Source organism: Motacilla alba, chromosome 3, assembly GCF_015832195.1.
Source record: "Motacilla alba alba isolate MOTALB_02 chromosome 3, Motacilla_alba_V1.0_pri, whole genome shotgun sequence".
NCBI lineage: Eukaryota > Metazoa > Chordata > Aves > Passeriformes > Motacillidae > Motacilla > Motacilla alba.
In genome coordinates, this window is record NC_052018.1 from 51,527,820 (window position 1) to 51,553,158 (window position 25,339).

Here is a 25,339-nt window from a genome sequence, read left to right on the forward strand (position 1 = left end):
CTTTGGAAATTACAAGTTAGAGAGAGAATAAAGGTTTCTTCTTTCTTTTTTGGAAGGGAAGGGAATCCTCTGTTTAACAAGACAAATGAAACTTGACATGGTCCTTCCCTTCCCTTCCCTTCCCTTCCCTTCCCTTCCCTTCCCTTCCCTTCCCTTCCCTTCCCTTCCCTTCCCTTCCCTTCCCTTCCCTTCCCTTCCCTTCCCTTCCCTTCCCTTCCCATTTTTTATTATTATTATTTTGAGTTTTCTTTTTACTCTGATAAGGTTTCCATTTGAAACAGAAAAGCAATATCTTATCAGAAAAGTTTTTACAGGGAGGGAGGTACTTGCAATTATTTTGACTAATTGTCCTGTTAGCATGACTGGCATTCTTCATGGAGACCATATGCAGATTTTTATGGGGGAATTTTAATGACTGGCCTTTTGAAAGAACTGAAAGTGGAAGATATTAAAAGTTTTCAATCCTATACATTTTAACATAAAGTTAAGTTTTATTCTTTATATATATAAGGATGTTAAAGCCCTGTTTTTTGTTCCCAGACAGCAGTCCTGTACCTTTAGGTTCTAAAATCAAAAAAAGGAATGCTACTTGCACTTTGATTAAAATCAAGAACCAAAAGACAGACAACTTCTTTACTCAAACAAATCAGAGATAGAGCCACATGATCAAAACCAGTGGAACATGAAATTGTCATGACATGTTTCTCCTTATGGATGCCAGTCTGCAAGGTGTTCCTGGTCCAGTGGTAAATGATATTTTTCATAGCCAATTTTATCAGTCTGCATTTAATTGAGTGTAATTTTCTCAAGAAAAAAATGCAGGCAAGGCTAGTAGACCTCTTAGAGAAAAATACATAAAATCTCTAATCTTGATTAGCATGAAGGAAATGTTTTTCCATTCAAATTTATTTAATTGTTGTTTGGTTGGGTCTTTTGGTTTTGTTTCTTTGTTTTTGAAAGGTGTTAAAAATACAGTAAAAAGAGATCACAGATCCAGTTACTCTTTCAAGATTTCAAAAACATGAACTCTGCAGATTCTACCTTACTGTATTAGTCTGTAGATAGTAATTCCTTGACAAATTCAATCACTTTTGTATCCAATTGATTTTATTTTAGGGGTTTGGCATGCAGAAGAGAGAAGTTTCTGTGGGTCATGAGCATGGGCTCCATTTGCTACATCCTCTCCTTGGCACAGCAGTAGCTGTGGAGGGATCTGAGCTCACTCAGAAATATGCAAGACCCCAGTTTTGATGCTGTGGGTTTAACTGAGTTTTGGAGAAGTCGTTCATTTTCCAGGTCAGGCACAGCAAACTCCAGCCGGCAGGAATCTGCTTAATATCTTCTCCTCTCAGAGTAAGAACCTCCCCAGAGCTCCATTACTGGGGCACAAATTAAGATTTCCATGAAGATTGTGTGGATATCTTCACTTAAGATTTTCCCTAATTTAGGAGGATGACTTCAACAGCTGCAAAACTCTCTTCTAAGCCTTCTGTCCAGGGTCCCTACTAGCCTTATGGCCCAAAGTTCTCTCTTTCTCTTTTAAAATATAGCTGGTAAGTTTGGATTGAAAAGTTTCAGCTCAAGTTGAAAACAAATCATTATTCTGCAAAAAGCAAAAGAACTATAATTGAACATCCCTGTACCCTTGTAGTATATTGCTTTTTTTCATCTGTGCAATATGGAAAATATTTTCTTTCTTTTATAAAATGCTATTTTATGATGGATATGCAATTGCTGTACTGATTAATGTAAGTAAAACCACATGAAATTGTTAAAAGAACATTAATAACAGAAATGGATGCCACAAAAATGAAAAATGCAAAAAAAAATACCATATCTGGAAAAGCACTTTTACATCTGAGAATTGAACCAATCAATGATTTCCATCTTTTATCACAGAGAGTACTTTACACAAAGATATGCAAAATGCTTTATAGTAAAGTGTAGCCTAGGGAAACAGCAAAAGCCTTTTAGTGAGATCTTTAATGGCAACTCATATACAGAGAAGTGAACATTACCATACAGCAACATAAAAGAAACTGAATTCCAAAGGCATTATCAGTACAAATAGGTATATATTTTAGGGATGAATGGAACTGTCTAATTATTTTTTAAGACACATATACGACAACTACACTGGTAACACAGTTTTCAGGTTGCATTTATGGCATTCTGAATTTATTGTCTCTAGCTCATTTCCAAACTGTCTGTAGCCTTTGGTTCACAAGACGTTGTAGATGGACTACAGCCATGCAAACACTGTGTCCCTTCACTGGGGAAAATGCTTGGAGTATGGAGAAGTCTCATGGGAAATTATAACTATATTTTTAATAGTTCTGATATACTTCCTGAGGCATTTTCACTGGTCACTCTAGGGCAGCAATAAGGACTTCTGTCTCATCCACTGAGTCAGCTGAGCTTTTGGTCTAATCCTACATTCTTAGGTATTTTAACAGTTAAAAACTGTCTGACACACATGATAAATTGTAGGACTAATAACTTGTTTACTTGATCACTGCACCAAAAAACTATGCAGGAAATTGTCTGGTCTGAGAACCTTTCCTTTTGGGAGCAATTTCTTGGTTAGCACAGATCAATACCCAGGTCTGAGCAAGCTGATAGATTGGGCTGAATAAATTCTGACTGGCCTAACCTTAGGGTGGAGAAGGGGTTAACAGGAGTGGGTGTCTGGCATCAGGTCTGAGGGAACCACACCTTGGCCAGAGCTGCTGAGGGTGAGTCAGTGTAAGTGACAATCCCCTTAGAAGCTGACATGTCTTTTAAGAGCATGATGTGTCTTCAGCATATTAATAACCAGCCTAATACTCTGGCAATGACACTCTCATTTGAACTGAAGACAGATGGATAAGGTGCTTTGCCAAAAAGTTTATTTGTCTTTTACAAAATTTCTTGAGACCTTTAACAGAAATTTCTAGTCTGAGTTGGCCTTTTGTCATAATTTATGATTTTTTAAATAATGTTTTCCTAAGAAAAAAAGTCAAAACCATATTTTTCTGTCTCACATATAGACTAACTCACAGAAAATTAGAGATCCATCTCTACCTGAAGGAAATGTTTCTTTTGATTGTTGGTAACAACTATCTTATGCCAATAATAAAAATTTTTGGTAATACAGAGATGGATAACTGTCACAATGGTGCTTTATTTCTTTCTCTGCTTTTTAATTGAATAGTATTTATTGAAATTAAAATTATTTTTAGTTTAATAAAGACCTGTTTAGGGCATGGTTCTCAATGTTGAAGTGTTTGTATTTCTTTACACATCTTTATTTCCAATTTTATGTTTTCTCAACTCTTTTCCAAACTCACAACTGAGGCCAGTACTGCCCACAAAAAACAAAACAAAAAAACCAAACCAAACACCCTCCACTTTCTTTTTTATAGCAACAATTTCTAGTAGAAACATACAGGCATGCGGCTCTCAAATAATAGAATGTGTCTCTAAAGGTGAAACTAACCCTGAAAAAATGAACAAGATTATCAGTCATAACTATTATAGAAAAAAAAAAATGGAACTAAAATCAAATAAGCCTGAAAGAATTAAACCTCTCTGCCATTTGTGAAAATGCCCTATAGTTTTTGTATGTTGAGAATAGGCATTATTAAAGACTGCAAAGTCTCCTCCAGCATAATCTTTCTCTATGTCCACTGAAGAATACTGCTTTGCCAGACAATATTAAATGTTCATTCTTTTCCAATTATTGAAGATAAATATTAGTGATAAGACTTGGACTGGCAAAAATAATTGCAATAAAAAAGGGTGCTTGAGAGATATTTTCATATTTTCAAAGGATTCTGAAACTGATATTAATCCCATTGCCTGTGGAAGCCCATTGTCATTACTTGTACTTCTATTATCTTTGCATTTAATTTACATCTCTGGGAAAGTGATCTTTGCTTTCTTTGGGATCATAATTATGATTAGACTTTTCCTTTTTCATGGCTAGACAATGTCCTTGCCTCTCCCCTTGAATTTTTTTCCAATATACAATTGTATTATGTTATCAGCAATCTTATTTTTTCAGTTACTATATTACATTATAAAGTAAATTTTGTGCAAACATTTTAGCATTCAAAAAAGCTGCTAGAGTGCAGGCTTGTCCATTCACTAAAAACAGGCATGGAGATTTTTCAAAAATTCTCATTCTATTCATGAATACCACAATAACTGTGAGGTAGATCCAATACAAGCACTTAAATATCAGGCACAGCAACCATAGTGCATGTTTCCAGAGTGAAATTTGAGAGAGGTTTTCCATAAAAATGTGAAAAAAATGTCAATTTTTTCATATTCTCGAGACAGCAGTAGTGTACTGCACAATCTCACTGGTATTTTTTTTCTTGTTTAGAATGTTCAAATGCCAGTGTCACCTAAAGAAAGATCCTTCATAAAGCTATAGATGAAATTGCTGCCCGGAGTAGAAGGGATTTGATGTAGAAATGGCCCTTTACAAGTAGGCAGAGAAGACCCCATAACTAAAAATTTTGGTTCTAATTTCATGAATCAAACTAACATTTTGACACTCATAAACCTCCAGATCTATTTGTATAGATGGTCCTCTTTTGGGTCCAGCCCTAACAGAAGCAACATGGAAAAAAAATCACCGATTCTGTCTCTTGTTTTGATTTGTTTTGCTTTAGAAAGCTTTTCTTCTGGAAATCTTATCATGTAAATGACAGCACAAATTATTTGAGAAAAGCTGCTTGGAGAGATCTGCACCTTGTGCTCAGGGGAACAGATTGTGATGTTTGTGAGAGTGCTACCTGCAGGAGCTCACCTGAGCCCTCAGCTCACCTCCCAGGGCTCTGCCTTCTGTGCTCACGACCTTCAGCGCTGGGAGAGAATTTCACTGTGCCTAAGCAGAAAAGCTGCTCACTAGACTATGCCACAGAGCTCTCAGAAAGCTTCTGTTTAGCCTTAGACCCTGGCAGTCAAGCTCCTTGACGTTTATACAGTTTTAAGAGAAGTCTGCAGAGAGCCAGGAACAACTCTGAGGGGTTGGGAGACGTTGGTCACTGAGGAGACACACGCAGTACTCTGCACTGGCATCTCCAAGGGACTCATGGCTTCAGGCCACATATATTGTATTTCTGTAGCTCAGTAAAAGAGGTGACAAAATCAAGTATAAACAAGGCCAGATCCTGGCTGCCAGGATGAAATGGAGACCTCCAGTCACCTGGAGATGGTAAGTTACTTGAGGATACTGCTATGTGAAAGCTTATGGCAATACTTATGACAGAAAGGGGCACTATCTTCAGCAGGCACAGTCAAGAGAGGGTGTTTTTCAGGGAGACAAGGATGAGAATGCTTATACTCTAAAAGACACAGGGAGAATCTTGAGCACACATTCAGGAAGTGGAAAAGTAACTCAAAATTTGTTTTACTGTTCTGGAAGGTGAAGCATGTTTGAATTTGGGCCTTTTCACATCTGTGTGGCTGCACACTTTATCCTGTAAGGTACCAGATCTGGAGAAACCACCAGGTTCTTGTCCGTTTCCTTTATACCAAAGATAGAAGACCCTCTCAGGATTCACGTCCACAACCAGGAGCTTTGAATAGTGAGGAAAACATTCCCAGCTGGCAGTTAGATACTCAGCTCCTTGGATGGAGCAATTTTAGGTCCAAACAACCATACAGTAACTTCCAATTGCTTACAATTTAGGCAGCCTTGAGCTTGTTTAGATGACTTCTCTGAATTCTGTTTCTACATCTTTCTGCCCCAGTGCAATGGGTAAGGCCTGTGTCACTGATTTCCAGAGAAGGGATTGCAATGCTGAGCATGGTGCTGTCCATAGTGTTTTTATGGATTATGCCTTCCAAGCCATGAATTAACAGCCCTTTCAGCCTGGCCCCTTCACTGACCCGTGATGAGAAGACACATTCCACCCATATACATCCTTGCCAACGAAGTGCTACAGCTCTGTGCACCTTCTGCAAAATTAGAAATGCACCTGTCTCTACAGGAAAAGAGACAAAGCTGAAGGTTTTACAGTTCTTACAGATGAAGTAAAGAGAGGGAATCTTTTCCTACACTGTGTGTAAGTTTTCCTAACAAGAGGAGTCGTCAATAGAAAGACAACTGCTCCTGGTCTTCAAGCCTATTAATTCCCTGGATTACAGATTGAGATTGACAGATTATTTCATTAAATAGAAGCCTGATCCAGTTCCATTTAACTTCAGAGAAAACTAGATTGTAATCCCAGAAGCAACCGGGGTGCTAGATTCTTCAATATGGGCATTTACCCCTTGAGAAGTTGATGGAGGCCAAATTCAGTTCACATAGGGCTGCTTACAAATCCTACTATTCTCAAACTTTGCTAAATATGGAGAAAAAACACACCCTAGTTTTGAAAAGATTTACATTCTATCATCAGTAATTCCAGCCTTATAATACATTTGCATTTTGATTCAATAGAAGTTGAATATAAGTTTTATGTTTCAGCAAAACAATTTCAATATCCATAAAGATTATAATATAAATCCTACATCCTTCATTTGTCTGTTTTAAAAATTCAATGATAACTAAGTAATTTTTTCAGAAGATTAGGATGCAGTCCTTTCTTTAGGGGCTTGTGTTGGCTTCAGGTAAAATGCTTGACAGTACCTCATCATTATTTCTCACTAAATATACTTTCCATATTATTATTCCTGAACTTTATTTCTATACAGACATACATATAACTCCTTTGCACTAAGAGAAGTTCCACAAGCATGACAAGGATGTAAATAACATTTCTATAATTCTATTTTTATATGAAAATTTTTCAGATTTTCTGTAATAATTAAATAATAAAGAATAATGAAATAGTAAAGTAAAAATGAAATAGTAGAGAATTCTTAAAAAATTCTTGCAAAAACCAGCTTAGTAAATATTATTATTTGTGTTTTGCATTTAATGAGTTCGTTAGAGCACAACTGAAAAGGTTAGTAGACTGCCATGAAACTATTGTTCCTATTGTCAGAATTTGTATCACAGATATACAATTAATTCTTAAAAAGATTACAAAATATTGTCAAGCAACTGACCAACCTTTTTTTAGGGAAGGCTCCACTTCACCTAAACCAAGAGAAAAAAGCAGGTATCAGAGAAAAGATTAAAAAAACAAACAAACCAACAAAAACCAAATAAAATCAAACCAAACCAAAACTAAAACAACAAAAAACAAAACCAAAACCAAACCCAAAACCAACTAACAAAACAAAACAAAAACAACCCTTTTTTTTCACTTCGGCTCATTTAAAAAAAAAAAAAAATCTTCTTTATATGCTAAATGACAAGCACCTATTCTGAGATTTTGGATTTTTCATTAAAAATCTTTCTTGCCGTAGAATTTTGGGTAACTAAATTCAAGGTGCAGCAGTAACTAAAGAAATATTTAAATATCTATTTGTGCTTCTGAATATTAACTTGTGACTACAATTAAAAATTTGCTTTACTTTATGCATGTTACCACATTTTTAGGAAAGGCTCAGTGGTTCTTTTTAAATCACAAATAAAGTATATATGAAATTTAGTAAGATTGTGAATCTACCAATGCTATGAGTGAAACCCAAGGCAAAAAATAATCAATTTCAGTGTAACTATAAGCACTTGATTGCTGCAATATGTTATTGCTCCTCCATGTAGGACATGGAATTTGGAGGAGTGATCCCGAATGACTGGCCAGTGTGCAGCCTCAGCTGCACTGACTACAGAACTGAGTGGGCAGGGTGCTCACAGCACTTAATTTTTATGATATAATGCAGTAAGAGGCCTTGCTTCCTGTTCACACTCCTGGTTGATGATGAAACTCCACTTGGACAAAACACTGCCAGAGCTAAGGTTTTCCAAATCCAGTGAACATCAGATCTCAAATTTTTGTCTGTCAGGTATTTTATGACTTTTCCTACTGCCATTAACACTTAGACACTTGAGTGTTTGAAAGTTCACACGTCCTGTGGGAGCTAAGAAATCCTAAAAATGCACACTGATCAAATTTTACCAAGCTCTCTATTTTTCATCGTTTCTGTTTGTCAGCCTTAGGAGAGACTGGCTTTCTGCTAGTTATAAATCATATCTCAGAATAGGATGCCCAATTCACCGACTCACATGTAGCAGCCTATCCATTAGCATTCATATACGATGCTAATATAAAAAGCTCATGCACATATTTAAAAGGTAAACACTTGATAATATCTCAGGTTTCTGGACAAATGGGTAGAAGTCAGTTTCAGTACATGTCACTTTTTAATTATATTCTGGCGTAGCCAAATGGAATATAAAATAAACTACCGTGAAATGAAGATGTCACTCTTACACGTATCGCTTGTCAGAATGACCAATATGATGTGACATGATGATCCACTACTGACTGTGAGCAGTCTTTGCTCATACTGGGGAACTAGGTTTTAATTTTTTGTTTTGGTTTTTGGTTTGTATTAACAGAAAGTTACTTCCAAAATCAAAATATTAGTAAGTTACTTTCATTTCTCCGATTATGTCAGATGTACCATAATGGCAAAATAATTTCTAGTAAACTAAATTATTTGCAATATGCCATCCAAAACCCCATAATTTCAGTTGAAATTTTATATTTCTTTTTCATTTCAATATATTGCCCCATTATCAATATGTCAGATTGAAAAAAGTTCAAAATTTCTTGATGCATCTTGTGTATTTTCCAGGGTTCTTTAGATTCTTGCTGATTAAAAGAAAATAGTAATTTCTGTTCTCCGAAGCAATATCCTGATGCATATTTTGGTTGTGGCTTTGAAGTCGTAAATAAATTAGTGTTCTTTTCTTCAAGATGTACCAATGGTAGCATTTAATTCTGAGAGTTTTTCTGTAATAGTACATTAAACATGAGATGAAAGCTAACAAAGAGGCCAATTTACTTATTGGAATAGCCAGTAGATGCTTTATTAGCAACAAATCTCACTTTTCCTTTTTGTTTGACCTTCTTGTTAAAAGCTGAGCAAGCCGTTTTAATGCGTGTAAAAAAAGCAGTTAGAGCAGTTACAGAAGTCTTTGCATTACAAGTACCTTCATCACTGTCATCATCATCACTCCATACGAGGTCAGACAGTAAAGAAAAAAAGCCATAAATCCAATCAGAAGATTCTTCCAGTGTCTCATGAATGATTCTCAGTGGTTCTGGGCTGAGCTTGTGAACAGATCTTCCTGAGTGCAGAGTTTAAACAAAGGCAGTTTGAAAAAAGAACCCAAACCAAACAACTCCTTCAGTAATAAAAGTTCATCTTCATTTTATACAGGACTAATTATACTACCTCTTTTAGCAGAAACAAGAATTGTGAATGTTAATTTTTATAATTCAAGCATTTGAGGACAGCTCTCCTTCCTGTGGAAGGCTGGTATAAACTGTATCTTATTGCACTTGTGTTCACAGAGTCATTAGGGACCCAGTGTAAAATTTGGTTTGATTTTGTACTCCAAGTTCTGGCTCTCCTTCTGGGGCTTGACTGGGCAAAATATAAGCATAGATTTCATTCTAATATTCTTCATTTTAGATAATCACTTCATTTCAGCCCAGGTTTTAATCTCAGATCCCCTGTCTCCTGATGCCCATCTAGGATTCAGTCCCACTTGTGTCATATCTCCCCACTGAGCTCCTTCCTTCACACAAGTCCTGGCTGAAGAAATTGGTGAGCCTCGGGTTAGCTACACAAACGGGTCACATCATTGTCATGGACCACACATACAGTATGGGAAGAAGAAAGCTGTGCATACTCAGGCCAAAACTTTTCTGAGCTCAGAAAAAAACCAGATGCAAATCAGGCCACAGAGACAGCTGCTTTCAAGCACACAAATCCTGTGATTCTGGTTCTTCTCTCACAAATTTTCTAGAATTTCTTTCACATACACTTGTGCACATGTGCATACTTAACTTGTTCTGGTTTTACTGCCCCTGTGGGCAAGCAAATTAGGAAACAAGGAAGCTGTGTAGTTTCATGTCCTTCATTTTCCTGGAACCTCTGATGGAAGTAAGACTTCTGCTTCCCACTGTATCCACACCCAAGCAGTGCAGCCATCAGTGGCTGATACTAATACTCCTTTAAAGGCTTTTCCAGTCGGGATTTCACCAGATTTGTCTGAACCTGACACACTACTTCAGAGGGAGATTCCCATCTCTGACAGTCTTCTTCTGACCATTCCATGCAGCAATTTTCTATTTTCTTGAACTTTGTACCAAACATTGCTTAGGAAGAGGGAAAACCCTCATTCAGTCTATGTTACTGCTCACTGTACTTGAAACTGCAGATTGAGTCATTGCCTGGTCTGTGCAAAGCTTTTCCACAAATATGAACAACTGAAGGTAGACTTCAAATGTGATTTGAGCTTTTGGCCTGGTCTTGCTCCTAGGAGTTTTGATAGAAATATGAGCCCTGAATTTAGCATCATCAAGGTGGGAACCATACCTCTGTTGTCTTTCTGTAGGTAAAGATTTTAGTAGGAAGCTAAAGACAAGTATTTTCACAACTACTTCTGATTGCAGTGTTCTGACCCACAAGCCAAAATCAGAAGCAGTGTCACACGGACTTGGAGGCTAAAAATCATGCAAGGTGCAGGCTTAGAGGAACTTTTTCAGTGACAGCAGTATAAAAAGATATTTTCTTAAAGTGCTGTAACAAAACTTAGATGTAGCTTTATTTGAAATATAAATGCATCACTTTTCATGTTAATTTTATTTCTAATTAATTATTCTGAAACACAAGAGACCAGGCTGACTTTCTATTGGTTTGCATCAGCTTGTTGATAATGCAGACCAAAGAAATATTGTAGTTAATTTTTCATGAATATTGTATTATATAGGTATGTGCTGCTGAACAATCAGACACATCAAATAAATTAAAGGTATAACATAATGCAATGACAGCATTGTAAAGAAATTAATTTAGTGCATTACTGTGCCCACTATTTTATTCTGAAAATTGAGCAGTAAACCAGCAAATATTTACTTTGTTTAGCATGACATTTATTTGCATTGTCTTCATACACTGAGATGTACAGATTTAATTTTTTCAAGTGATTTGCAACAAACTGTCACCCCAAGCATTAACCAGGAGAAGGAATACCTATACTTAGGCTCTTAAAAAGTAAATTTGTGACCTGACCGCTGATGCCATTTACATTTTACTCTAATCTACAGCTGGACTAATCAGGTGGACTAGTCAAAGTGGACTAATAGAACGGACATGGCCAGAGGTGTCTTAGCATAATCAAGATTTTGATTCACAAGCAGGGATGGTTTAGCTTTGGACAGCTGCCTTGATTTTCAGTGTGGCTATCCACACTCCTTTTACCCACTGGTTGCTTAGGGAGGGCCCAGCTGCTTTTACAGCCACAGGTTTTTACAGCTGCAAAGACTACAGCTATAAACTAAACAAGAATTGGTGTCAATTTATTTTAATTAACTGGTCTATCAACTAGCAGCTCAAAAACTGCTTCTGCTTCACAGGTAGCAGAGCTGTCCCCCCCCGGGCAGGCAAGGGAAATGCTCAGAGAAGTGCAAGATCAAGAGCAGAGGAAATTATTCCAACCACCCCAAGGCAAGCCATCTTTGCTGATGAATCAGTCTTCAACATCATATCCTGGTCTTTAATTCATAACATCTTCATACCACACTATGAAAAGGGATTAGAAATTATAAGTGTCCAGAGGCAAAATTGTGTGTCCAGTCATGCCAGTGCTAACAGGCGCAAGTTGCAAATCCTCTTTAACATAGAAAGTTTAGAAAAATCAGTTTGGAGCTGTGTAGAGGACACTTTATTGGTATTTGCAAAATGAAACTTTGTGTTCAAACAGATACTGTGAGCTCACTTGTGGTCTGATGCAAGTGGCATGAATCTGGAAAATTATGTCCTTGTGCTCAGATCTTCTGTTTAACTTGTATTTACTACATTTTTAAGAAGTACAGAGAAAGATTCAATTTACCTCACACACATGCAAAGAAAGACAACAATTTCCAGAAAATTTGCATGCTCTTGCTTCAAGAGTGAAGCTGAAAGAATGCAGATTTTCATAACAAAGTTTGAGCTTCATATTTTTTAATTTAGAGATGTCCAGCAATTGAAATTATGATGAGATTTTTTTACAATCATCTTGTAGTCAACATATTTGACTGGATTAGCAGTCTTTTATCCAACTTCCCATTTCTTAGCAAATCTTAGCAGACTAATTATTTTAAAAGTAAGCTCACAATATATTTCTTTTGCTAACATATGGTATGTAATATAGAATTTGTAACTAATCTATAGCTATAACTAATATTATTGTAGATTATTATAATCGATCTAAACTGTAATTAATATATCATATATCACATAAAATCCATTGCTCTGGAAGTAGAGGGGGCAGGACTTTGCATTTCAACTGTAAAGAGGCTATTTCTCAGAATATTTCTCAGATAGATACAGACTTGTGAAGTTTAAGCTTTTGTTTAAATTTTAAATAGGGATTGAGCCAATTTTTAAGTCTTAGATAAAATAATTAACAATTAATAAATGCCTGTTGAAGGAGGGGAAAGGAAGTAAAAGGTTACTGAGGAGGTTGAATTCAGACATGAAACATACAATTAATATTGAAGAATTAGAATCTAGTTGACACTGTGTAATTACCTTTAATCACAGTTTAAGTTTCGATTACCCTAATTGGAAAAATATACCTGAAAGGATACTTAATCCCTGGTATTCCTGAACTCCCTCAAAAGCCAGTGCAGAAAGACATACTGTGACCTTCAGAAGGCAAGTGTCTCTCTTTCCTCTGGAATCTGTTTTAGGGTTACATGAATCAATTTCCAAAGATACCCACTCCTTTCCATTGACTAGAAAGGAAGTCTGAAAAATTAGCATGGACATGTCACCTTATTTCCCTGTTACTAAAGTATGTGACATGGATCCTGCTAGTGATGCTGTTTCAAGTTTAAATCCTTCTTGTTATTGCACACTTTGACTAAGCACTTAGATTTGTAACTTTACATTCATAATTAACGCCAGCTCTATACAACTATTCCCCTTGATAAATTACTTATGTTCCAGAACAGCACCAATTCCCCAAAAATGCATTGCTGGAATGTTTTGTTTGTCAAAGTATTTTATTACTTGGTACAGTATAAGAGATGTTTTTCAGATCAGTAAAAATTCCTCTTTCTTGTGCTGGCATGTTCACTGCTGCGAGCATAGTAACAGTTTTGTTGTTTTGTTTTCAGGGGAAACATCAGATTTCCAGAACCTTCTGGAAAATGTTGAAATTTGGAAGAGTTAAAGCTGAGAGAGGAAGGATTCCAATCAAATGGAAGGAATTTGTATACTACCTTTCAAAGAAATCTTATGCTAGGACAACTCAATTGAATTTGGTTGGAGAATGTTTGTTAGCTGTTGGAGATATCTGGAAGATTATTTGGATTTTCTATACTAAACATATGCAAATATATTAAAAATAATTATTTAAGAAATAGTTTTAGGTACTTCTAAAAAGATTCCTATGTAATTTGAAGCAGCACATGAAGTGCTACAATTCTTTGTAGCTCTCTAGCATTACTGGTACAGAAACAGTAATTTGATTTAAAATCTGAGAACAACAATCCTGAGCAATTAATTTCTTCATCTCAGAAGTCTCTTTGGCTCACAATCTTAATTCTAAATGATTTTAAAATAAAATTTTAACCTTAATGGTAATTAATAACCCACACTTAACACAGCTCCTTGAAACCAGGCAACGACAAATTCTCAAGTCCTGCAATTTGCATTAGGTATGTTCTTGGTAACAAGAAGATAGAAGGTAATTTTCATAAATTGGCAAAGTATTTTTGAACAGAAAACTCCTTTTTTTTCATCAGGACGGATAATGGGTACTCTAAAAGTGATGTTTGGATACAAGAATTGAGCAATCACATGAAATGATTTGCTGTAGCCTCTCAAGCAAATTTGGCTATGTTTAATAGTCTGTGTCATTTATTCCTGTCAAGTGCACAACAAAAAGTGACTAACTGATTATCTGTGCAAATTACTTCAGTCATTATTTGAGTCTTAGTAACTCTGCCAGAAATGTAGTTTCCTATCAATCTTTTTTGCCTGTCAAATGGTTAAATGTATACTCAGAGTTCAACCTGTGTTAAGGTGGCCTTTTTTTTTTTTTTTTATGAATCACAGCAAATTAGTTAATAATTGTTGGATTTTCATCAATTACATATTTTGACTCCAGTGCATTGAATGCAATTAAGTTACAAATGATGGCAATTATCTGGTGCAAAGATTGATCTATGAGATATAAACTACTTCATTGACACTGACAAGGTACAGCTGATGAAGACAGAAAATTTCTGTTGTGTTTGATAAAATACAAAAGCCTAACACTAGCTTGTGGTAATAAAACAAATTATATTCTTAGAAAAATATTATATTATAAATATAGAGACCTATATTTTCATTTGGAAGTTAATATATTTGTAAGTTTCTTTCTTTCTACTCTGTGATCTTTTGAAATGTAGCATCTAAGACACTGAACTCCATATACACAGTCTCCTATTAGTAAGGTCCCAGTTTGTCAACATAACTGTCCTTAGGTCTTGCCTATCTGTTTCATAGGCTAACAGTTTTGTCAAGCTTATAGCTCTAAGCCATAAACAGGTAAAACCCTGGTTGGTGCCACTGAATTATTAGAATAAAAATACTAATTGATTTTTAAATTATATTACATTTAAAAACTTTAGAAAATTTTTAAAATTTAGAAAGCAGAGTCAGTTTTCTCAGTAATTTCCATTTAATAAGCACGTATATTGTAAATATTAAGACTACAGCCTGTAGCTGTCTCTTTCTAATATCAACCTTAGATAAGTATATTGAGGTCAAGTTCACAGAGGAAATCTCACCTGAAAGTGAACAAAAAAGCAGTTATAACTAGAATTTACTTGCCAAAATTTAGAAAGAAATTCACAAACTCCCACAAAGCAATTGAGTAATTTCAGGTCCATTTGACATAGCCCTACATGTGGATAGGAGTGTATGTTACGGTGGGCTTTAAGTGTCATTTATATGACTTGATTTGATATCAGCTGGAAGGTTTTGATTTGATAGTTCAGATCTTCATCAGGTGGTGTTTTCTGAAACACACGTTACCTAAAATAATTTGAAGCTTTAGTTTTTCTCATTTTATGGGTTCAGTTCCCTGACTAAGAACACAGATCTTCAGATCTGTAAGGGCATCTGTAATGCCCTATAAAGGCCATTAAAAGTGTAAAATTAATACCTCAGCTTGACACCATTTCCTGGGACTCTCCTGGGGGCTGGGGGCATCTCTTAGCAGTAAGATCTACTTCAAGCACGACAAGAAAATGAGGAAGAGGCTGTTGCAAGCCCCAGCCCGGCGGACTTGGGGTTAGCTGAGAAGCAGTGCTGCCGTGTGCTGGCCTCTGCTCGTGCCCATGCTCTGTTATCACCCCCACACAAATTCAGAACACTGCAGGCAGAAGGTCTTTACCAGGTGGGAAACAGGGATCATCGCAATGCTGTGAATAGGTGGCTATACCTGATGGCAACAGCATGAACCCCAGAAAGGTCAACAAGAAAAAAACAAAGAAACACCATTAGCAATAATGAATGTTCTCAGTTGTCTCTTGGCTAAAGGGAGCACTTAAGGAGTGAAGTGAGGAGTTGTTTAATCTCTGTGGGGCTCCTGTTATGCGGCAGAAATTTGAGTTCATTAAATGGAGAAACAATATGCTGTAGGTGTGAGATAATAGTGTGAATCACAGCAAGGTAAAAACGTGGTCAAACAAAGCATAGTATCTTCACAAGTCACAAGCAAATTCTATTGCTGAAAAGAATACATCACATACATGTGAGTCTAATTGAGTTACTTCAATTTCTTCAACAGCAAATAACCAAAGAATTGCATCACTGCAATTGTTACTGGTTTGATTTGTTTGTTTAAAATGAGAAATTTCACAGATACCATTATGCACTGGAAATTTGCTTTGTGTTTTGTGTCCCGTGAAGCATATTTAAGCATGAATTCTCCTCTTAGATCCTTCCCTATACATTGAGACAGTTTGTGGAATTTCATATTTTCAACTGCATAACCTCCAAAAGTTTAATCTATCAAAATTTATCATCTTTTATACACTGGACCTTTTGGGATGAAAGCAGCACTTGCAATACTGCAATAGTTCATAGACTGTCATTCTTTTCAGTATAAACTCATTTTCTAGGGGTTTATAACTCAGCTATGAAATCTGCTGCAGACTGAAACATGAGAAGCCAGATGTCATCTGAGCAGCCCTTCTTTAAACTGGAATTGGGCTTAAATCCCTTTAAAGGATTTTTTCAGGGAAGAGAGAAAAAATGTTTTGTAGGTTTTAGGTACATTAATTGAAGTCTTATATAATTCAATTAAGAACTTCATTAAGAACTTTGAAACAGATAAGCTGTTCAATCATGCTTTGAATTTACATTTATAAACATGGTATAAAGTATATTTCAGAAGACTATAGCACTGTTTTGATACATTTCAGAGTAGGAGGTTTGTCTAAGGCTTTGCATGCTTGAAAAAGAAAAAATTATATGTTCCACTAAGTTTCCTGGTGGTTTAAGCTAATCCAGGAGTTCATTCTTTTTCCTGACTAAATGCAAATATATTTTCAGTTTAAAACCTGGTGTTTATATAGTCATAACATACAGGTGAAAAAATAGCTACACTCTTCTTTTTGCAGTTCCTAAAACTTTCCAGGGAACATTAGCTCAACCAGGTTACTACAGTTAGATGATATTGCAGAGGAAAAATGTATGTGTATATTCCTTATAATGATTATATACTCCCCAAGGCCAGACAAAATCCATCTGTGACTGCAAAGCAGTAATAAAAATGACCACAGGTTCAGGCAAGGAAATGGTGACTTCAGACTGTTTTATTCAGAAGCTACTACGGGAAGCCCCACAACATTTGGCCAGATGCTTTGCGTTAACTGAAAAAGATTAGAGATATATAATGAAAGAAAGCATCTGACTGGATGGGAGCTCCATGCACTGTAAACTCCCCATTCCTAAAGGCATTACCTCCACAAAGGTCTGCCTTTGCTACAGGTCTCTAAAAAGCCTCTTTATTTGAGCAAAACAAATTAGCCCCAACAAAGAGTGTTGTTTTGGTTTTTTTTTACTTATCAAAACAACATAGCAAGCTCATTCTGCTAAGCGTGTCTGTGCGTGTTTTCTATGTTTTTCACCTATGTTATTTTGTAGGTAATTTTGGGTTTCACAGATTTGGTGAGGCTTCATTAGGTTTGATTTAGTCTGGCCTTTAGGTGACTGGCTAAATCACTGTAAATTTACTCTGAATATTGAAAACCCTGGATATGAAATTAGGGGGATGTTAATTAGCTGTAATTGGTCACAGAGATGGCAGAGAATTTTGAATGCTCTATTAGCCCATTAGCAAATATAGATTCCTGGGCAATCAATCTTAAGGACTAAAATAATCTTAAATTATTGAGTTGCATTTACCAACTAAAATGTATAATCCAGTTATGTGTACAAGAAATGCATGAAATACATTCATGAATTACGAAGCCTGTTAAAAAGGTGTGTTTTCTAACACAGAGGATGGAAGTAATGAACTGTTGCAAAGCCCACATAAAACCAAAATTAACTTTTTTCTTCATTTCTGAAAATATTGAAAATATATGAGATTCTTCAATGTGGTATTATTCCATATTCGTACACACTGTGTACTGCATGAGATTTGTAGTTTCCTCTTTCAAGCTTTTGTAATGCATGTCACCTTCATACCACGTTAGAAATATTTCAGTCATGTTCCTAGTTGTACAATACAGCATGATAGGAATGCAAGCTTTCATTTGATTCCTCAAAGGAATGAGCATAACACACTAAAGCACAACACTGCAAAATTTAATTTCCTTCTTCTGGGTAGATAGAACAGGGGTGAAACTTTCAGTACAGATCTAATTCTTGTCTCATACTTCCCTTGAAATCCACTGCTAAAGCTAAAGCTGATTTGTAGATTCTATCCCTGTCCTAACTTCTGAACAAATTGACACATAACCACCCAGGAAGCAAAGCTTTACACAAAAAACTGTAACACAGGACCCCCCTGTTATATTTTATGTCATAACCAGCACCTCCTCAATAATACAGAGTGCTATAGAATTTACAACCATCATGTACTGGAGGTGTAAAATTACACAAAACTGTATCTTAAATCTTGCTGTGAGCAGATCTGGAATTCATGTAATCAAACTTCACTTACCTAAACCCTAAGTGTTAACCTCCTGCAGCCTCCCTCAGTTCCATAAGCTACTTTACAAATGCTGAACAAAGAGGGCCAGCAAAAAGTAATTTACCACACCTGCTTTAGGATGAAACTAAACATCTCTTTTTCATATCATTCCAGGACAAATGTCATCTTATATAAATTGTCAAAATTTCACAAGCTTGATAGTTTACTGTTAAAAGGATGTGAAACCATAGCAATCAAGAAGCAAAACTTAAGGGTTGGCACTCTAATCACAGAGGCTAGTGTGAAGTTCATACTGATAAACTCAAAGAATATATAAGAGCTAAAACTCATACACTGATAATTTATGTATTTTTGGAATTATTTGCCTTTCAGGTAATGAGAGTAAAATTATTAATTATTGAAGGAAAAGAAAACTCAGGTTCAAGTTTAAAGTACTTCCTACTCAGGTCATGTGTAGTGTTTTTACTGAGCTCCATGAATCTCTGTGTACCCTAGGCAATTCATAATCTAGGGCATTGCACTTCCCGTATTTTCCAGAGGTTAGCAGCTCTGTAGTGCAATCAGGGGGAAAAATCCATGTCTATTCCTTAGCCACACAGTTCCCTGACTGGTTTACCAGGTCAGCCTGCTCCTGCTTTCTGCTGTGCTCACTCCTGTGCGGCGCAGTCACTGCTGCAGCTCTGCCATGGAGACGGTCATTTGTGGCACAGATACCTAGTGCAAGTCCCTGTAGGAGCCCCTAGATCAGAATCTTCTGTCAGCTCTTTAACTGCCCTTCAGAAATGTGCAGGCTGCTCCTCGGTCACCTTCCTGTCTCCTCTAGGCTGAGTTCAGCTCTCACAGCCTGCCTCATTCAGATGCTATGCATAATTTCTGAGCATGAACTTCATGGAACTTCAGGTAGAGAAACAGGAGAGAGATTGAAAGCACTGGCTTATGAAAGGCAAGTGTTCTTTGAGGAGAAATATGCTGGTTTTTTTCTGTGGTTTATGGATTTAAAAGGCACACATTTTAATATTTTTTTCATCTTTCATTTGCATTTGAAAACTGGGAAATTAATTTTAATCATGCTTGCAAAACTAAATTTACAGTCCCAAATATAACTATTTACTCTTTTTCCATCGGTCTGGTTTTTCAAAGAACAAAATCATACCCAAGACAAAAAAATTACTGGGTTTTAGATTTAAGGAGCCACTTAGAAAAATGCCCCAGATTCTACTTTCTATATGAAAAGGAGGCATTACTTTCACTGTAGGCAAACTGTCCAAAAGTGAAAATCATTCTTGTATCAATAATGCCAGCTATGTGATTCTATGTACAATCTTCAGCTATTTCCATGGTATTTTTACAAATCACTGGGTTTAACTCAAAAAAGAAGCAAGAAATCAGGAGTGGAAACTTAAGGGTTATGATAACAGCTATGCAACTATTCTTATATGTATGTAAATACAGAAAACAGTCTAAAAAATCCTGGTCCAAAGAAGTACAGAAGTTCTGTCTCTTAATGTTTGACCAAGACCTGATTTGAATGCTGGCTTAATTAATCCCTTAGGAACAGAACTATTACTGGGAAGGAAAAGAAACGAACTCATGAACTCTAAATACTGAAGTATCTCTCAGAGACCTTCACCAAATAAAAACTCACCCTGCAGATTAAATTTAACATTGCTTTATTTCTACATCTTGGTGTTTCCATCAACACTTGTGAGATTTAAGCTCATTTAACTAGTACAATGTGAACAGAATTCCATCTGCTTAGAAGGTTTCCTTCAGACTCTGGTACAGATACAGATTCTTATTGCTTAGCATTATCCTTGTCTATTGAGCATGTGTGACCTGATAACAAGTTCAGAAATTTCTGAGTTTTAGAGTTTAGTCAGAGTTATGCCCTGGTTCTTGACTGTTCAATGAAAACATATTCAAGAATGAATTAAGAACTTGATTAACTGCTTGACTGATTGATTGGATGATTAATATTTAACATGGAAAACTAATGTTGAATATGATAGTTTCTTTCTTGGTGTGTCTCTCTGTTGTAGCATCAAGAGTTTGGTGTCCAAACTAAAATCTGATTCTTATTTTGGAAGGATGTCTCAAAAATAACTTTATGTTTTCCTGGTACTCCAGAGATGTCCTTCTGAACACAAAGAAAGATGAGAAGAAAATTTAAGAAAGTTTTGTGGTACATTTTCTCCACATTTCAAGCTCTGTGATGTCTATTGATCCAGGATTTGTTGGTCTCTTTCAAGATCTATACGTGTTTCAAAAGCTTTCTAAGTAAATCTTGAAGTCGATATTGATATATAACAGGACAAAAAAAAATCTATGAATTTATCAGTAAACTAATAACGTCCAGGAAATTTACTCCAAAACATCAACTCAATTTCTTTTGAATTAAAAGGCTGAAGTCCGAATTTCAATTCCTAGTTAATTATTGTGAGAGATGTGATAACTTTAGAGCTGGAGTTCTCATTTAAGGAAGACAAGGACCCTAATAATTTGTTTTCTGGTTCACATACATGTTTCCCAAGTGTTAACGGCTGTTAGCCTCACAAAGGTTTTACTGCTGAAGGCTTGCTGAACACTACATACCCTTTACAAACTTAGGTAGTTATTTTCCATTTTATATCACTGCCAGATAAAAGGCATAAATATTATATTTCTTTTTATTTGCAGCTCTTTTTTTTTCCTGTTCCTCAATTAGAATCACACCTTGTACCATCTACTTCATTTTTGTCTTTGCCCGCAGTAATCAATACATACCCTAAAGCTGAACAGATCTTGTTCATTTATCTAGCCAAGTCTTAAAACTAGGCTAGATTATTGAAGACAAAGGTGTATCTTAGCTAATATTAAGACTCTGGCCCTCTGTACTTATGGTTTTTGAAGATCAGTTTTAGGGTTAGCATGTTCTTCTACATTTTTCTGATCACTGAACTGTGTAAGCAAATATCAGAATACTCAAGGCAACTATTAAAGACTTTATGCCTGAAAATATGAATTAATACTAATTTCATTTTTCTAGGGAAAAAAATTATATAGGAATTGGAAAACAGAAATCTGACCTTACATGCTCATACATAATTTGTGTTACTGTCAACATATTCATTTTCCAGGATGAGGATGGGCTGCAAAATGGAGAGACTTAAATTATAAAGGTGCATGAGGTGTACACTAGTGTGTTCTGACATTTCTCACAACATCTTCTCTCTTGGTAAGCTCAGCAGAGACGTGCTGTCCCCAAGGACGTGAGACACTGGCATATTTGTCTAATAAATGCTGCTTAATAAATGTTTAAATTTGAATATACAAGGTGTCAAAAAGAATATGCTAAGTTTTACCTGCTAAGTCTTTGTAATCCACCAAGTCAAACATTACGATAGCTACTGCTGACCAGGTAACAATCAGAGCAACAACAAGAAGCCATGCTGCTGGAGAGCTGAACGTTGTCACAAGGTCTTCTGTCACTGACTTCTTGCCCACCTTCATGGATGACGAAGGAACGGAGCCGTTCTTACCATCTATTATCGTCGTGGTTGTAGACATGTGTCCTACACAAACAGACAAAACAGAGGAAAACAGTGTAACAACTTGGAGCCTTAAAATCAAGAATATGAATGCTCTTTTGAAATTGTTTTGTCATCAGAATGTTTAAAATAACTATAAACATTTTATTACTAAAAAAGGCTCTTGGACTTTCAGGAAGAAATAGTCACAACCAGCCTTTTTTTTATGTGACATTTTTGAGTCTGCCACAAATAGCTACAGGCCTAGGAGAGTGATTGATGAAAGCATAAAATATTATTACCCTCCAAAGGATTGTCTTGTTACGGGCTGTAGGCCAGATTCTCAGGTGATGTGATTAAGTGAACTTCCATTGACTTTAATGGAGCTAATGCATCTATGCCACTTGAGGTTTGGCTGGAATTCTGCTGTGAAGGACATGTATCAGTAGCAATAGAAATATATATATACTTCATTTCATCTAACAGAAAGAAACACAAATGATTTCCATGTGTAGGATCCTTAAAAGTTGTGAATAAGATTGTAGCTGATTTTTAAATACTTTTGTTTTTGGAATTTTTTACTCAATGAAATGATCTCCTAAGAAACAAGAGTTACAATGGCGAGGCAGACTTGATTGCAGAAAGCATAGGTTTGGTAATAAAAAGCTGGTTGGAAGGTGAATGTTACTTAGCTAAGTGACCAGCTGACACACATTAACTATGTAATGGACAGTAACAGTAGTGACTTAATCTACTTCCTGAAATACTAAAAATGCTAATTCTGGGCATAAATGTTAATTCTGTACACAAACCAAAACTATGGTAAACCTGAACCATATTTGAAACCTAACCATATTTGAATGTTCTCAACTTAATCTGCTTCATAAAATACATTTTGATAACCTAAACAATCTAGGGAGGTACATTTTTTCCCTTTATATACAATAACAATAGTAAAAGTATTCTGAACACCACAGTTCAAGCTAGTAGAAGACCACAGTATCCCCACTTAGTTTGCAGTATCTTCTTGTATGTTAGATTTAAAATTTTCGAAGACATATTACACATGTTCTTGGTCTGGTTGTTGACACCAACTTGCATCAATTAATTTCAATTATTTAATAGACTTGCCCATACAGACATCTAAACTTTGAAGGAATCAGGTAGCACCTGGTTTGTGCAGATCTTTGCTTTTTGTTTTTCTTCTGTGACAGTTGATTCAACCTACAAAAATGACATTTTCTGTGTGACAGAGTTTCTCTAGATGAAGGTAAGCAGATTCAATTTCACTTTTGACATAGAAAATGACAAATAGGCACTGAAAAAATTTTGCTGGAGCTAAGGTACGAGTGTTGAAGACTTTCCAATACTTACCATCACAATCTCTATTTAGACTCTCTTTAAGAATCACAACAATTATATTCTTAAAGAAATAAATGAAGAAAGGATAAAGTCATTAAAATTACCATATATACATACATTTTTTCCTTCCTATTTTGCCCAAACAAATCTGCCGATCCTTATGCTAATGAATACTGGTTTTGTTCCTTTCCTGTAGAATGTCAATATCCTAATGTGATACTGAAATACCCCATTATGCATCTGACTAAAATATACAAAATTGGGAAGGATAATTTTGTTGGAAGAGATTCCCTAATTCTTAATCTGTCATATATGTTGACTTTTCAAATTCATGTCTTCATCTGTCCTAGAATTCTTTTTCAATAAAATTTTATTATGCAGTGCATTGTATTAATGAGTAGTTGCCTTAGCTCTGCCTTTTAATTTTGCTTCTGCATAAGCATCTTGGTACTGATCACTGCCTTGCCTCAAGCTCTGAAAAACTGCTCTGCTACACAGCAGAGTTGTAAAAGCAAAACAAGATTGCCATATTACATGTTTTGTGTTACTTATTTGAAATTTTTTCTTATTTATAGAATATTTATTCTGCTCATAAATAATGTCTATCCCCTAGGACAGTATGTATACAATTTTTAAAAAAATGTAAAACCATCACTGCTTCCATTTCTCCAAACAAAAATTTTAGATCAATCAATTCAGAGCAGGAGGAAAAATCTGCCAAGTGACAACTAAGAATAAAGATCAGCTTCCTAAGTCAAATTCAAAATCAATAGCATTTTGTCATCTTACTGCATACACGATGCAAGTAATTTGTGCATGTAACAGGTCATAAATGACACATTATGCATTTTTTCCCCTTGGGGATATCAGTCAGAGTTTATGATGTGTAAGAGAGAATAGAAAGGTACTGTCTCATCTTGACAAATCTGATTAGTACCTCAGCATGTCTTCAAGGACATCCTAGTGGCAGATATTTGCAGTTATAATACAAACAATTAAAACTCTATGTGTGTATACAGATATTGACTTATAATTACCAGTCAAAGGATCATTCCTCTAGGTTTTTTGTTATGTAAAAATAGTTCCTTCCTATTTAGTACACCTAACTTTTCACACTCAGACCACTATGTGTCTTCTGTGGTGAAGAAAATAGTGACTGATGATTTATCATTTAGAGCAATGCTGCAGAGAGAGAGCTCAAGTGTGCTAGAAGGTTATCTATGACAAGCTTTTGGCTGTTGATGTAGATTTCCCTTTAAAAACTCAGGTTATTATACAATTAAATCACTGTCATCGCATTCATTAAAGTGTGAGTGAACAGCTCTTGATTCAAATTTGACTGGAAGTCAAGCTAGGAAAATACTGTTATACTGCTGGAGGTTCCTGATACAGGTGCTTGCAGTGTGATTCAGGGGCCTAGGAAAGGTTTCTAGTGTTGTTTTAAATGCTTTACATTATCAAAGACATTCTCACAGGACTGGCAGGCAAAATCCACAGGACAGTAACTTTGGAACTGCCTAAAAAAAATCCAGACAGGATGTCCTAAAGCAAATAGAAATTAAATTTTTATGTCCCTAGACACCTATATAAACAAAATTGACTGGAGGATTTTATCTGATGACTCCTGAGAAAGACATTGTTTGTTGCTACATAATCTCATGTAGAGTGGATTGTATATTGATACCATCATCATTTCATGACTCCGAAATGAAGAGGCAGTAGCACTGAGATGATCTCCCTCTCTCCACAAGCATTCTATTATTGTAGTACCCAAGGTGTTATCCTCGTGCTTTTCTCTGCCTCGTTCTTGCTTTCAGGCGTCTAGGTGCTCTGTTCATTTCTGTCCACCTTCTACCAGTTCTAACTTTCTCTGCAAACCTTCAGTGATAATATTTATGAAGCTAGAAAGCAGAGAAAAAGGGGATGAATCTACAATGTTTTCATCAGTTCAGCCAGCAATGATTCCCCCTTTTCTCAGAAAAGCGACAAAGTTAAAGCAGAATTCCTGCTCAAGTGGTCAGTGGAGATTCGGGTGCCCAGTGGGGGACTGAGGCACCTGAACAGGCATTTTTGTTGCTTTAAAATCACCTGATGGAGCCTATTGAGTTCTACATTTACAATTAGCAGAGGTCATTCAGCAGCAGGTTAAAATCAGATTGCTGAAATTTCCTAAGTATGCTTGCCCTCTATATAATAAATATTT

At 35.9% G+C, this 25,339-nt stretch overlaps 1 protein-coding gene across 1 annotated transcript in view; it reads right to left on the minus strand.

The window, feature by feature from the left end:
- The window catches only part of TRDN (triadin), a 169,205-nt gene that overhangs the window by 110,005 nt on the left and 33,861 nt on the right, over positions 1 to 25,339 (minus strand). The window contains exons 2-5 of the mRNA XM_038132155.1: positions 21,610 to 21,819; positions 15,497 to 15,544; positions 9,044 to 9,181; positions 7,052 to 7,078 (exon numbers count right to left, since the gene is read on the minus strand). Coding sequence (XP_037988083.1) covers positions 7,052 to 7,078; positions 9,044 to 9,181; positions 15,497 to 15,544; positions 21,610 to 21,819 — 423 coding nt within the window. The remainder of the gene's footprint in view (positions 1 to 7,051; positions 7,079 to 9,043; positions 9,182 to 15,496; positions 15,545 to 21,609; positions 21,820 to 25,339) is intronic.